Below are 14645 nucleotides of genomic sequence, written 5' to 3' on the forward strand. Positions count from 1 at the left end.
ATGCATTTTGAGCATAGATACCTCACTAATTGTATGAACAATTTTTAGTCACTTTTTATGAATATCTACGAAAAATAGGGTGAATTACTGAGTGAAATAGTTTTCTGGTAAAATCGGTAACGGACACCCAGGCGATTGCTATTCAGGCGATTGCATCAGGAATTCTAATAGCAACTTGCTATACCAATCCATATGGAGACCATTATGAAAGACCGCATGGAGACCATGTGGAGATCATTTTTTCATTAAATGAAAAAATGGCACTACAGTGGCTCCCCTATTTGAGGAGCTCCTTGCACTTCGCAGAAGCTGATCTCGTTAAAAAAAAATTCACTACTATCTATCTCTGCAGTTTGATTTCGACAAAAAGGGTCTATAAAAAATTTTCACCGATTTTTTTATTGGGTAACCATGGATAGCGTATCCCAAATTTAGACGACATACATGAAGGTAGCCATCGATAGGCTACCCTTTATGTGGCAACTTATTCATTTTCGTGAGCAGAGAAATTAGCAGTCCTTAGTTCCGAATTCCGATACTTTCAAATTTTTGATTGCTGGGATTGGCAATCTGCAGTGCCAACTCAATTTCAATTGTACTTAACCCAACCAGGTGCCAAAACCTGACTTTTGTATAACCAGATTTTATCAAACAACAAGTTAAGCCTTTTCTTAAGAATGACAGTTTGCTTTTTAAACTAATTCTCATGCATATCCCCCCTAATCTTGGAAGCATTTATAAAAACAATATTGGTTTAAATGTCATTGCTCTAGATTGTTTGAAATTGGAAAGGTCAGTATCTTGCTAAAAATGGCAATAAACTTCAAAAATATATTAATAGAATTTTGCGCCACAAAAAACTACAATAAATTACTTTGTCATTGTTTAATCACTTCTAATTTTAGGACAACACAAAGGCCAATCGTGAAAAATACCAGGAATCATTGGCAAAGAAAAGATCATTTTTCGTCAGAATGGTCAGTGATCCAAAACTTTACAGACCGACCATAAATCCATCAACTAATACAAACGTTGAAGAAGAGGAAGAAGGAGGCAGTGAGCCTGACATCGGTGAATTCCGCGCGACGTTAGAACGTCGAGGAAGGTAAGTGCCCAAGACAAAAGGGATATAATACAGATGCGAGATCCGGATGAGAATTTTTTGCTAATCGGTATTTCCTGCAGTTGTTGATTGGGTTTTGGCGCATTCAACCTGCCGCTCATAGGTGTTCGTATCACTTGTTCTTTCTGCACCTTATATAATCATTAGCTTGCTTAGGTGTCACTTCAGATTATAGTCACTGAATTCATATATATATATGCACATATATATGTCATATATATGCAAGTCACGGTAACATACATGTGTTACCGAGAATGTCCAAAATCTGGTAAATGACGATTGCATTAAATTGAAAAAGTTGACTGACAGCTCTGACTAAATCCAATAGAAACAAAAGGTATCTTGGACTTTCACCGGTGGATCTCGAAATTCACCAATTTGCGGACATTCACGGTATATATATATATATATATATATATATATATATATATATATATATATATATATATATATATATATATATATATATATATATATGTGTGTGTGTGTGTGTGTGTCGACAAAATACCCCCAAGGCCCGGAGGCAGGTGTTGAAAGTTAAGCCCTGGGGGGATATATGGTTCTTACGTGAAGGGTGGTCGTATAAACTTCGGAGGTGGCTCATTTGATTGGAAACTGAAAGTTCTAGCTACCCTTTTATGATTCAAAAGTAAATGGAGGGCATCTAATCCCCCCAACCCACACACACAGCCTCTTTTCCGCAAATGCATCCAACGAAAAATTTTGAGATAGCCAGTTTGTTTAAAATAGTCGAACGATCAGATAAAAAAAAACTTTGTTGTTAACATACGAGCCCGAGGAAGGGTTATAACTCATGCCGCGGGGGCATATAAGGTTCTTATGGAAGAGTTGGTCGTATGGACTTTGCAAGGAACTCAAATGATTAGAAATTGACGGTTCTAATTCCCCTATTAAGAATCAAAGGTGATCTGCCCTACCCCCCAGAATCCGGGGGAAAGTGTTGTAAAATGCGCCCTGGGTGCGTATAAGGTTTTTATGGAAGGGATGGTTGTATAAACCTCGGAGAGGCTCATTCAACTGTAAATCAGGGTTACTAGTGCCGTTTTTAAGAGTTAAAAATAATCAGAGGGCAACTCGCCTTCTCCAAGGCCCTTTTCCCCCAAGTGCATCCAAACAAAAATTTGAGATAGCTATTTTTTTTTAAATAGTTTAAAATATCGAATAACAGAAATTCTAGGGTCAATGCACCCCCCACAGCCCGGGGGCAAATGTTGTAACCTATGCCCCGGGTTCATATAAGATTTTAAGTAAGGGGTGGTCATATATACTTCAGAGTTGGCTCAATTGATTGAAAATTAAAAGTTATAGTTACATTTTTAAGAGTCATAAAAATTAATCGGAGGGTATCTAACCCCTCTCAAGCCTTTTCCCCAAATGTATCCGATAAAAATTTTGAGATAGCAGTTTTGTTCAAGATAGTCGAAAATCAAATTACTATAACTTAGGGGTTGAGAAATCCTCTGTAACACCTGGGACAAGAATTGTAATTTATGTAAGTTGCAAGTTTTTAAGACTTAAAAATGATCAAAAAGTAACAAGCCCCTTCTTATACCTTTTTTCCCCAAATACATCTTATCAAAATTTTGAAATACCCGTTTTGTTCAAAATAGCCCAAAATTTAGATTATTATAACCTACTGTAAATGTAAAATATTTTAAGGAGAAATCCTCCCTAGCCCCCAGGGTAAGGATTGTAACATGTGTAAGTTGCCCCTTATCAGAATATTAGGTTTTTGTGGAAGGAGTCGTCGTATTAACTTAAGAGATAGCTCATTCGATCGGAAATTGAAACTTCTAGCGCTTTCTTAAGAGTCAAAAGTGATCAATGGACAACTAGCTCACGCCCCGCTTTCCCAAAGGGCAGCCGGTCAAAAGTTTGAGATAGCCATTTTGTTAAAAATAGTTCAAAGGCCAAATAACTATGCTTCCAGGGTTGAACCCCCTCCCCCAACCCTTTGGAAATGGCCCTAAGTTACGAAACTTAATTATTGTTACTTTAACACTTTGTTTAAATTGACTAATTAAAAAAAGACTTTTTCCACAAGACTAGTTTTTCAAAGAAAACCAAAGAGCTACATATAGCAAAGATTGAGCAAAAATAGAGTAAAAAATTCTTCCAAGCTTAACACTACCACAAATCACTATCTATAAATAAATGAAACTCAAAACGAGCAGAAATTACAATAAATAGTCGAGTCAAACTAAAAACGAGCAAAAATTAACATGAGTAGGGCTGATAACCCCTATGCCTCCTCAAGACCAGAACAGAAGTTGCGCTTTACTGAAAAAAATAAACAAACAAAAGACCGTGGATTGTCAGTTTATTAACATATAATGACATTTCTTCCTAAAGGTTTTAATAATTTTTCATTTATGAAAGTAGGAAAGGTGAGAACATTTCAAACGCATTTTGTTTTCAGTAAAGCGCAATTGTGTTCTGGTCTTGAAAAGGCATAGGAGTTACTATCCCTACTCATGTTTTGCTCGTTTTAAGTATGATTCGGCTATTTATTGTAATTTCTGTTCAATAGTGATTTGTGGTAGTTTTACACTTGGAAGATTATTTGACTTTGTGTCTTGCGGAAAATTAAAAAAAAAGAAAATTCTGTTCGTTTTTATTGACACAGTCTTTTCCACGGAAAGAATAGTATTGTATATATTTTCAGTTTTCTTCTATAAGAATCCATAGTATAGGTTGCTATTTGAACGTTGAAGAAACTTTCTTCAACAATTTTAATCCTGACAAACAGAAATTATTCCATATATGAAAGGAGTTCTGCCCTCCGCAACGCCTCGCTCTTCACGCTAAAGTTTGACTCTTTGTCACAACTCTACTTTTTAAATCAATAAGAAAAACTTTGGCACAAAGAGCGAGGCGTTGCGGAGGGGAGAACCCCTTTCATATACGGAATAATTTTTGTTCGTTTTAAGTTTTAATGTCGCTCCTAACTTGCAATTAAAAAACTTTGTTTTTTTGCTTAATTTCTGAACGTTTTAGAATTAATACTCATTGTCATTGTCAATTAATTTATCATTGTTTCTTTTTTAATAATGCTAGAAAATCCTGCGCCCCCTTCATGGAAATTCTCTTCCCTCATGATAAATTTCTTTGTGGAAAGATCCTCCCACATACCCCCCTCCTTTGAACCCCCCCCAACGCAAAAAAGCTCCCCTGAAAACGTCTGTACACTTCATAATAACCATTACTATATGTAAACAACGGTCAAAGTTTGTAACTTGCAGCCCCTCCCCTGGGGACTGTGGGGGATTAAATCGTCCCCAAAGACATAGTTATTAGGTTTACGACTAACCTGAACAGAATGGCTATCTCAAAATTTCGATCCGGTAACTTTGGGGGGGAATGTGCGTAGGAGGGGGCCTAGGTGCCCTCCAATTTCTTTGGTCACTTAAAAAGGGAACTAGAACTTATAATTTCCACTAGAATAAACCCTCTCGCGACACTCTAGGACATCTGGGTCGATACGATTACCCCTGAAAAAAAAAACAAAAAAAAAACAAACGAATAAACACGCACCCGTGATCTGTCTTCTGGCAAAAAAAAACAACAAAATTCCACATTTTTGCTGATAGAAGTTTGAAACTTCTAGAGTAGAGTTTTCCGATACAATGAATCAGACGGTATGATTTTCGTTAAGATTCTATGACTTTTAGGAGGTGTTTTCTCCTATTTTCTAAAATAAGGCAAATTTTCTCAGGCTCGTAACTTTTGTTGGGTAAGACCAAAGTTGATTAAAATTCCGTTTTTAGAGTTTCGGTTACTATTGAGCCGGGTCGCTCCTTACAACAGTTCGTTACCGCGAACTGTTTGAAAACCCCATAACAATTTCTCTTTTAAGTGTATATATACAGCATGTAGGTCAAAATCTACTAACTGCAGTTTGTTTGCACTGAGGGTTGTGGGGGATGTCATTCTTAAAGTCATAATGTTCGTTTTTTTTCAACTACACTGAACAAAATGGATATTTCAAAATTTTGTTTGTGTGTTTATTAAAGGAAACTGGCCCGTTCAATTTCCAATCGAATGAGCTGTAAGTCCCCTCCGAAGTTTTTACGATCATGCTTTCTATATATACCTTATATGCCAACAGGGCAAAACTTACAACCCTTGCCCTGAGGGCTTGTGATCCTCAAACACATAATTTACGGAGCTTTCAATCACGTTGAAGAAAATGGCTATCTCAAAATTTTGATTGGATGTGCTTGGGGAAATGGTGGACATGGGAGGGGGGCTAGTTTCCCTCCAATCACTTTCGACCATTAAAAAGGGCACTGGCTCTTTCAATTTTCAATCAAATGATTTGTTTGATCATCTCAAATGGTCATCAACAAATGACCATCTCAAAATTTCTATCGGATGCCTTTCGGAAAAATACGAGGAGCGGGGGAGTATTCACCCTCCGATCACTTTGAATCTCAAGAAAGGCACTAGAACCTCTGATTAGCAATCCAATGAGTCCCCTCCAAAGTTTATACGATCTCCCTTTCTATATATACCTTATATTCCCACAAGGCAAAACTTACGACCCTTGCCCTGAGGGCTCTAGGGGGGGGGGTTGTCTTCCTGAAAGACACAATTTCCAGACTTTTCAACAGCGTTGAACAAAATGACTATCTCAAAATTTAGATTGCATATGTTTGGGGAAATGGTGGATGTGGGAGGGGGTTAGTTGCCCTCCAATCACTTTTGACTATTAAAAAGAGCACTTCGAAGTTTTAACAAGAACAAATGGCCATCTCAAAATTCCTATCAGATGCATTATGGGAAAATACGAGGTGTATGGGGGGGGCGGTGGTTGATATCCACCCTCCGATCACTCTGAATCTTAAAAGGGCATTAGGACATCATATTTCTAATCAAATGAGACCATTCTGGAGTTTTTACGATTAGACTTTTTATGTATACCTTATATACCCCCAGGGCATAACTCATAACCCTTGCTCTCATTGCTGTGGGAGGGTCGTCATCCTCAGAGACATAATTTCCAGGCCTTTCAATTATGTTGAACAAAATGGCCATCTCAAAATTTTGATTGGGTATGTTAAGGAAATGGTGTGCTTGGGCTGGGGTCTAGTTGCCCTCCAATCCCTTTTGACTATTAAAAAGGGCACTAGCCCTTATAATTTTCGATCGAATGAGCTCTTTTTGAAGTTTCTACCACAAAAAATGGCCGTCTAGAATTTTTGTCGGTGAAGCAAAAACCTTATGTGCCCCAAGGCGTAACTTACAACTCTTGACCTAAGGGCCTCAGGAGGATATCATCCTCAAATCAATGATATCCGGACCTTTTAACTACTTTGAACAAAATTGCTTATCTTTGAACTTCGATTGGATGTGATTGGGAAATGGTGGGCGTAGAAGGGGGGTTAGTTGCCCTCCAATCCCTTTCAACTATTAAAAAGGGCACTAACCCTTTCAATTTCCAATCGTATGAGTTATTTTTAAAGTTTCTACGACAACTCCTTTGATACAAAGTGCCCTGGTTAAAAAAAAAAAATAATAATAATAATAACAAAGTGCCCGCGTCGCTCTTTACCTAAACAGCGCTATTGCGCTACCGATGATGCTTGGATTTAGTGATTTACGTGGTAACTTCGATTTAAGGTGTAAGGGCTGTAAGTTATGCAAGTTGCTAATTGCTTCTTTGGTACTTTGTTTACTTTGATGCTTTCTTTACTTCACAAAATAACTTTTTTTTAACTGAAAGTAAGGAGCGATATTAAAACTTAAAACAAACAATAATTATTCTGTATATGAAAGGGGCTGTCCCCTCCTCAACGCCCCGCTCTTTACACTAAAGTTTGACTCTTTGTCACAACTCTACTTTTTAAAACAATACAAACTTTAGCGCAAAGAGCGGGCTGTCGAGGAGGGGACAGCCCCTTTCATATGTAGAATCATTTCTGTTCGTTTTAAGTTTAATATCTGTCCTTATTTTCACTTAAAAAACTTGGTTTTTTTTTAAATTTAATTTCTGAACCATTTTGAATTAATGCAGGTTTTGAATTTAGTTCACCGTACATGAAAAATTAAACCAAAATTTGCATATTAATTTTATTTTTTAAAGTAATAATGACCTTACAATAACCTAAGTTTGATTTTTGTTTCAATTGTTTAGAATGACTCCTGAATCATAAAGCCTATTTAATTAGAAATAACAGGCTCTTTTAAAAGTTAAAAAAGGAACTTTAGCGTAAGAGCGAGCTTCTGAGGAGAGGCAACCCATCTCATATACGTAATATTTTTTGTTCGTTTTAAGTATTAATGTTGCTTCTTACTTTCAGTTGAAAAAGCATGTCTTTTATTTAATCGCTGGTCGTTTTTAAATAATGTAGGGAAATCCACCTCCTTCTCAAAGGAAAATTCTCTTTCCTCAAGAGAAATTTCTCCACGGAAAGATTCTCCCGCGTAACTTAAATTAGCGACATTTGTGGAACTAATCTTGTAAAGGATAGTAATAAAACAGCCAAAGAAATATTATGAAAATGAGTCATAAGTTGAGCAATTCTCAAATGATTGAAATGAATGAAAGAAAATATCTTTAAAAGACATACGCAATAATTTATTTTTGTTTTAGGTTTTATTGCTATTCCTACTTTCAGTTGGAAAAAACTTTTTTTTTATATTTAATAACCACAAGGCGAACACATACAATATCTTTGGTTTATTATCACATTGAAATCATGGTTAGGAAGCTGCTTAAGGTAAAATTAAATGCTAAGATTAGCTGGAAAATAACACGAACAAATTGTTGCTAATATCAGCCATTATTTTACAAACTCGAACTTTAGCGTAAAGAGCGAGGTACTGACGAGGGGACGAACCCCCTCATGTAAGTAGTAATTTCTGTCCGTTTTAAGATTTGATGTTACTCCTTACTTTCAGTTGAAAAAAACTATTTTTCTTAAATTTAATTTTTGATCGTTTTTCAAATAATTTTGGGATATCCCGTGCCCTCTTCAGAGAAATTATCTTATCTCATGAACAATTATTCCAAAGAAAGATCCCTCCAAGTAGCACATTCCCCCTCCAAACAGAAAAAATCCCCCCTGAAACCGTCTGTATACTATATATAAACAATGGGCAAAGTCCATAACTTGCAGCCCTTCCCTAGGGGACTATGGGGGATTGAGTCCCCCCAAAGACATAGTTATTAGATATTTCGACTATGCCGAAAAAACATCAATCTCAAAATTGTGATCCAGTGACGTTGGAGAAAAAATGAGCGTGTTGGGGGCCCTAGTTGCCCTCCAATTTTTAGTCACTTGAAAATGACGCTAGAGCCTTTAATTTACGTTCGAATGAGTCCTCTCGTGAAATTTTAGGACAAATGGGTTGATTAAGATCACTCCTAGAAAAAAAAAAACAAAAACAAAAAACGTATCTGTGATTGTTTTTCTGGCAAACGATACAAAATTCCACATTTTTGCAGATAGGAGCTTGAAACCTCTACAATAGGATTCTCTGATACACTGAATCTGATTGTGTGATTTTCATTAAGATTCTATGATTTTTAAGGGATGTCTTCCCCTTTTTTCGAAAATAAGGCAAATTTTCTCAGGCTTGTAGCTTTTTATGGGTTGGATCAAACTTGTTGAAACTTATACATTTAAAATCAGCATAAGAATCCAATTCTTTTGATGTATCTATTGGTATTATAATGTCGTTTTTCGGAGTTTCGGTTAATACTGAGCCGGGTCGCTCCTTACTTACAGTTCGTTACCACTAACTCTTTGATTTCTCAAAAATAACTCTTTTTACACCTATTTGGAAAACAGTAGCAATATAACATTTTCTTCAGTAGGTAAATATTCGAAGCTTTATTTATTGAAATCATATTTTAACAAGTTGGATAGGAGAATTCGTCAAATCTGATCCGAAACAGAAACAAACGAAATAATCCGCCATAAGAAAACTTTTTATCGTCCGGCGACCTAAAATTGCGCTTTCAAAGCGAAATTCAACGCCACTCAGATACAAGCCTTGGGGTATTCCCCTTTTGAATGAATTATAAGGCTACTTCGAAAAAGACAAAAGCACCTCCAATACCCTCGTAATAAGCGACTTCAGCGGGGAGCTTGTGCATGAACTTTAGTTGTTCCTGGTTATTAATTCTTCCTTTCCAGACTATAGAACTTGTCATACATTTTTCGTGTTTTTTTTTCTTCAGCAGATTGAAAAGCTAATAAACGCTGAATGGGTGGTACCCATAGCGTCACGGTCGGAACTATTTGGAGCTAAAAATTCAACTTCCTCAGTACCGCAAACTTTTGAGCTTACTGACCTTTAGATTTACTCTTGGCAATAAGTTAAACGTAACGAAGCTTGAAGTGTCTTTTATCTTTTTTTTAAGACTTAAAAAGAAACATAATATTTTTTCCTTACTGAAAGGAAAACGAAAAATGAAGGAATGGGACGGTCATGACATAAAAGTTGTCTTTGAATAGTCATGACCACCTTAAGCTTTCATTTTAGTTTAAATTAAATTTTTCCTGCATATTTAATGATAAATATACAATTGGTTCTTTTTTAGATGTGTGTCCAAAATACCCATTTAGAATAAAATACTGCCATTTTAGATACGATTGTATCCTGGGGTGGGCTTCAGGAAATTTTCTTTTCAATCAGACATACCAGTCCGATTTTGCATACGGCCCCTTCACTCAGGGATTTTATTCTTCCCGGGATTTAGCCAGTGGTAATTTACGCTAATCAGAATTTTCCAACCAATTAGAAAATTCTGTAACCTAACCTGATTTGCTCAAATTAGCGCTAGCCAATTTTCAGCATTAGTAAAATGTCACTGTGAATGAGCCTTCAAGTATCATCACATTTTAGCAAGTTTTCACTCTACCTTTTTCTAGAAAACTTGGTCGCAAATCTAAAATTGAAGTCGAATAAAAAGTGCCAAGAAATTCGGTTGAATTGATAATTTTTGGGGAGTTAGGGCCCTGAAGCCCTCCCTCTGCGCACGTTCTTGACACGACCATCTTTTTTTGTTGCACATGGATCAGTTAAGATTTCGATTCTCCTACCCAATTTTCCGGAAAATACAAAATATAGACGTACACCCTTATTAGCGAAACGATTCAAAGACACAAAGTAAGTGGATCAGGCGTATATCTCTGACAAGTCCACAGGATAAAGTTAGTGTGCACCGTCCGTAAAGGCCAATCCCAAGCATATAAAAAAAAATCAGTTGGACTTACGCTCAGTTTAGCACAAAGGTTTGAGATGGGTGTGAAAAGGGTGTGTTTTCGCCATTACTTCGGTTTAAGGCGGCTTACATCTTCAACGGATTCGTACAGATAAAAAGCATGGTTGACAATTTGTTTTTTATATTTTTTATTATTTTTCAATATTTTTTAAATATATTTTTTAATATTTTTATATTTTTTAATATATTTTTAAATATATTTTTTTAATATAAAATATTTTTCAATATTTTCAAATATTTTCAATATTATATTTTTCAATATTTTTTATTTATTTTCAATATGCTTCTAGTTAGAAAAGTACAAGTTCATGCACCAGAGGTGAGACACAAACAAGATATAATAACAGATGTGAAGGTACCGGAGGTAGGGTTGAATGATTTGCTAAAGGTACGAAGTTGTTTACACCTAAAACAGAAAGTGCATAACCCCTTAGGAAAATCTTCCATCATAAAAATATTTGTGAACGAAACTTAGCATTAAACTGACAATACAAACGTTGATTTCTCTGGACAGTAAAGGTTCAAATCGATCCAAACCATGTTATCCTGTTTGAAGCTTGGATGGTCTGTAAAAAAAAAAGTGAATTGGGCCGTACACAATCTCAGTTATGGTTAAAGCCCACATCCGGCACTTTCTCACTTTTATGGTAGTAGAAAAAATTACCTACTAAGCTTCTCTCCAAGGACGGATGTATATTCAATCACATTTTAGTAATACTAAACTAAACTGACCTTCTGATACTCCCTCTGAGGATAGCTTAAAAAACGATTTCTGACAATGACGTCAGAAATGTCAAAAAGTCAGATGAAACCTTGAGACGTAAGAGTGACGACATTAAAATTTCATTATCAGGATAAGAAAAAAAAACAACAACAAATAATTAGGGTCGGATCAACATCTTGCAGGGGTCCTAAGCCAAAATATAAATGAATATGAGGCTCCAGCACCTGTAGGGTCCTCAGCGACTAGCTTGTCCTTAGGCACTGTGAACTTTATTGGAGCGTACAAACAACGAAGTCTGTTAAGGAAATGAAATTGTCACTTATTATCAATATACAATTTTGTTATTATTCTAAATCAAAGTTAGCCCAAATAACCCACGTACGGCAGACTTGTTGGCACGATTTGTTCGGTAGGAGGGGGCAATTAGAGTGGTGAAGCCGGTAGCGGCCCAATGACAAAAAACTAATCTTATTAGGTAATTTCAATAAGAAACACCCTAAAGAGTGGGGCAGGCTCTGAGACCTCCCTTCGGTGAATTTCCCTCGTGCACTGTGCTGAACAGTAGGTAAAAAATGGCGCGCGTCAATAGTAACAAAAACTCTAAAAAAAAGAAACTTTTAAAACTATATATCCAAATATTTTGATTTTTATACTAAACCTAGATATGTAAATTCATTAACTTCAAAGTTACCAATCAAAACTAATACCCAAATTTTTCACGATTCTAGAACCACTGACACAACAGGGTTGAATCTCGATGAAGAGTTGAATGACCCACAACTCTACTAGGAAGAGCACAATTTACACTTAATATTTAAGGTAAAAACCTATTTTCGAAATACTTTTCAAGCACTTTTTCAAGCTTCCTAAATACAAAAACATTTGAGAACGAAAAATAAGTTAGAACAACAAGAAATGTAAGACAAATTTTTTTTAGTTGGTGTGAATTAATATTCCAAAAATCTTAGAATTTCTTAGGAGGACCTCCATTCTTGAAATTATTATTTTTTATTTTAATTTTGAATCCACTGCTTCTCTATCAAGACGTTTGAGCACTTTCTCATTGACAATTTTAAGGCCTTTAACTATACAACCATGCTATTTTTTATATGGTTCGATGACAAAGAGATCATTTCTAAATTTATTTAAATAGATTTACCAACACAACAGTGTTTACATATTGGGCTTAAGGGCTTTTCTTTAAGTCGCAAGTATTATTTATAAATCATTATCTATTCGGCAATGTATTATAATTCTCCCTCAGGGACTTAAAAATCAGGGGGGGAGGAGAGCTTTGGGGCACGAAATTGTCAGGACTAAGAACTGTAAATTTCAAAAAGTCACATTCTTTGAACAGACAAGTCTTCAAACTGTTTTTGAAAACCAGAGTTTGAAACAAAAATAATGTTTTTTTCAGTTTTTCATGTTCAAAAATTTTATTTGGTCGAGCTGGCCATTTGGACTTGTCTTGAAATCCAGGTAGAATTGGTCCATCCCCTCGGAAACGCTTCTTTTGAGACGAATTCCTGCTTACTTGCTATAATCCAAGCCCTCTGCATGTCATAGCCTAAACGTACGAAGAAAACTACAAAAGTTCGGCAAGACAGTATTTTTTTTTATGATTATTGGCTTGGCCCTTATATGGCCAGCGTTTCATTTCTCTTTAATCGTTTGATTTCCCTGATTAATTTCAACAGGATAATGATTTTCAATTAATTTAATATTTCAGCTGGGTGAGCTGGCCACTGGGTTTTGTTTTCAACGGAGTTTTCGATGACAGGATTCCTCTCAGGTAATTAAGATATTTATTATTTTTTTCATTACATGTTTCCTGGCCCCATCCCAAGTGATGATATGCCGCTAGCCCTGGTAATCACGTAATTTTTTATTTTAAGGACATTTGTTGTACCTTCTCTTGAACGGTTCAAGAGGATTTTCCAGGATTACGTCTGCTGGCAGTGCATTCCTGGTGGCGACAGACCTTTGGTGAAAACTGTTTCCAAGTATTCCTGGCGGGCTTTACGCTGCACAAGGTATACTTGACGATCTATAATTTGGAGAGTTCATTGCAAAAGCTTTACTCTATGACAGCTCCTATGATGGAGGAACGAACATACCACGTCGGAACAATCTTGGATCGACTGCAAGGGTCTGACATCAGAGTTGCTGGAAGTTGCTACGCAAACTCCTCGATTTTGAACACGTTAAGGAGGAGAGTTGTTGTTCGCTGGAGGAAAAGGAAAGAGAGGACATGGGTATTCCATGACTGGTCTCATGCAAGACGTCAATTGTATTAAAATAAAATCGCCAGGGAGGAGGCTTTTGCATCTTATGATGGCTCCTAGGTTACGTTCCTTGAGTAGGAGGATTTTGCTTTCCAGAGGTGTTCAGCCCATGCGAGATCTGAAATTCAAGAAAGTGCAGTGCATCTGATATTTTTATTGCCTCATATATATAGATGAAAATAGGGAGAATTCTCACACTCCGCGCTTTCAAAATTAGAAGTTCTTTATTTTTTTAACAATTGAAACTGCGAGCCACGCATCTACCCGCACCTCGATTTTCTCCAAACCAGTCTGAAATTTCTTATTGGGTTGCTTTGTTCTTTGCCTTTCACGATGAGAACTTTTATCGTCGTGTCATCTGCAGTGTGTTAAGTTTCACAAGGCTATCCTCTAAACTATTTATGAGAACTTTGAAAAGAGTTGGCCTAAGCATATTTTCTGTGAGTGTTTCTGACAACAATAGATGCTTTTTTGAAACAAAATCTTCAAGGACAACACGTACCGACCGTTGAAAAAAAAGCTCATTGAATAGCCCTCTATCAACTCAAGAGGCATAGGAAGAAGTCCCTTATGCCACACGCGGTCAATGGCTTTCATGATGCTAAAAATGGGAAGGCGAGTACAATACCCTAAGACGGGAAGTGAGCCCACTCCTGTTGCGGCTCAATTAGACGTCTAATCTGGACCCTTTTTCACAAGAACCATATTGTGTGTCAGCCAATAGCCGATGAGATTCAAGGAACTGATTGAGAGTCCTATTAATAACATCCTCATAAGCTTTTGGGTGATTGGGACATGATTTGATTGGGCGATAAGATTCTAAATTATTAAGGTCATTATCTGCTTTTGGTGCAGGGACTGCACGAGTAAGTTTTCAGACTTTGGGGGAGGATCCGATACAAAACATAAATGAATCATAAATGAGGCAAGGGGACCGGTAAATTCAGGAGCCCATCTTTTAAGAGTGATAAGAGAGGTCGTGTCCTAAACCTTTGATGATATTCGGTTGACTGAACGTTCTAAGCACTTGTTCTACTAGTCATGTTTACTCTGATGGTCTTCTTATCTGTTTGCTGCGGAAAGGGGGGAGGGAAGACTTCAGCGTCATCAAGTTGTAAAAGGTTTGCAGAAGCATCCACCTTTTCTGACCAGAATGTATATTGCCTCATCGACATTAATTGACGAAATTAAGGTTGTTTTAGATGAGGGTAAAGCTTCATTGATGATTCTCTACCATTGTTTTTTAGCTTTTCTTTA

General features: G+C 36.5%; 1 protein-coding gene across 1 annotated transcript in view; it reads left to right on the forward strand.

The window, feature by feature from the left end:
- Positions 1 to 909: 909 nt before the first annotated feature.
- LOC136039616 (uncharacterized) overlaps positions 910 to 14645 on the forward strand; it is a 29405-nt gene continuing 15669 nt past the window's right edge. Inside the window, exon 1 of the mRNA XM_065723504.1 lies at positions 910 to 1105. Coding sequence (XP_065579576.1) covers positions 975 to 1105 — 131 coding nt within the window. The 5' untranslated portion in view covers positions 910 to 974. The remainder of the gene's footprint in view (positions 1106 to 14645) is intronic.

This window comes from Artemia franciscana, chromosome 19 (genome assembly GCF_032884065.1).
Source record: "Artemia franciscana chromosome 19, ASM3288406v1, whole genome shotgun sequence".
Classification (NCBI taxonomy): domain Eukaryota; kingdom Metazoa; phylum Arthropoda; class Branchiopoda; order Anostraca; family Artemiidae; genus Artemia; species Artemia franciscana.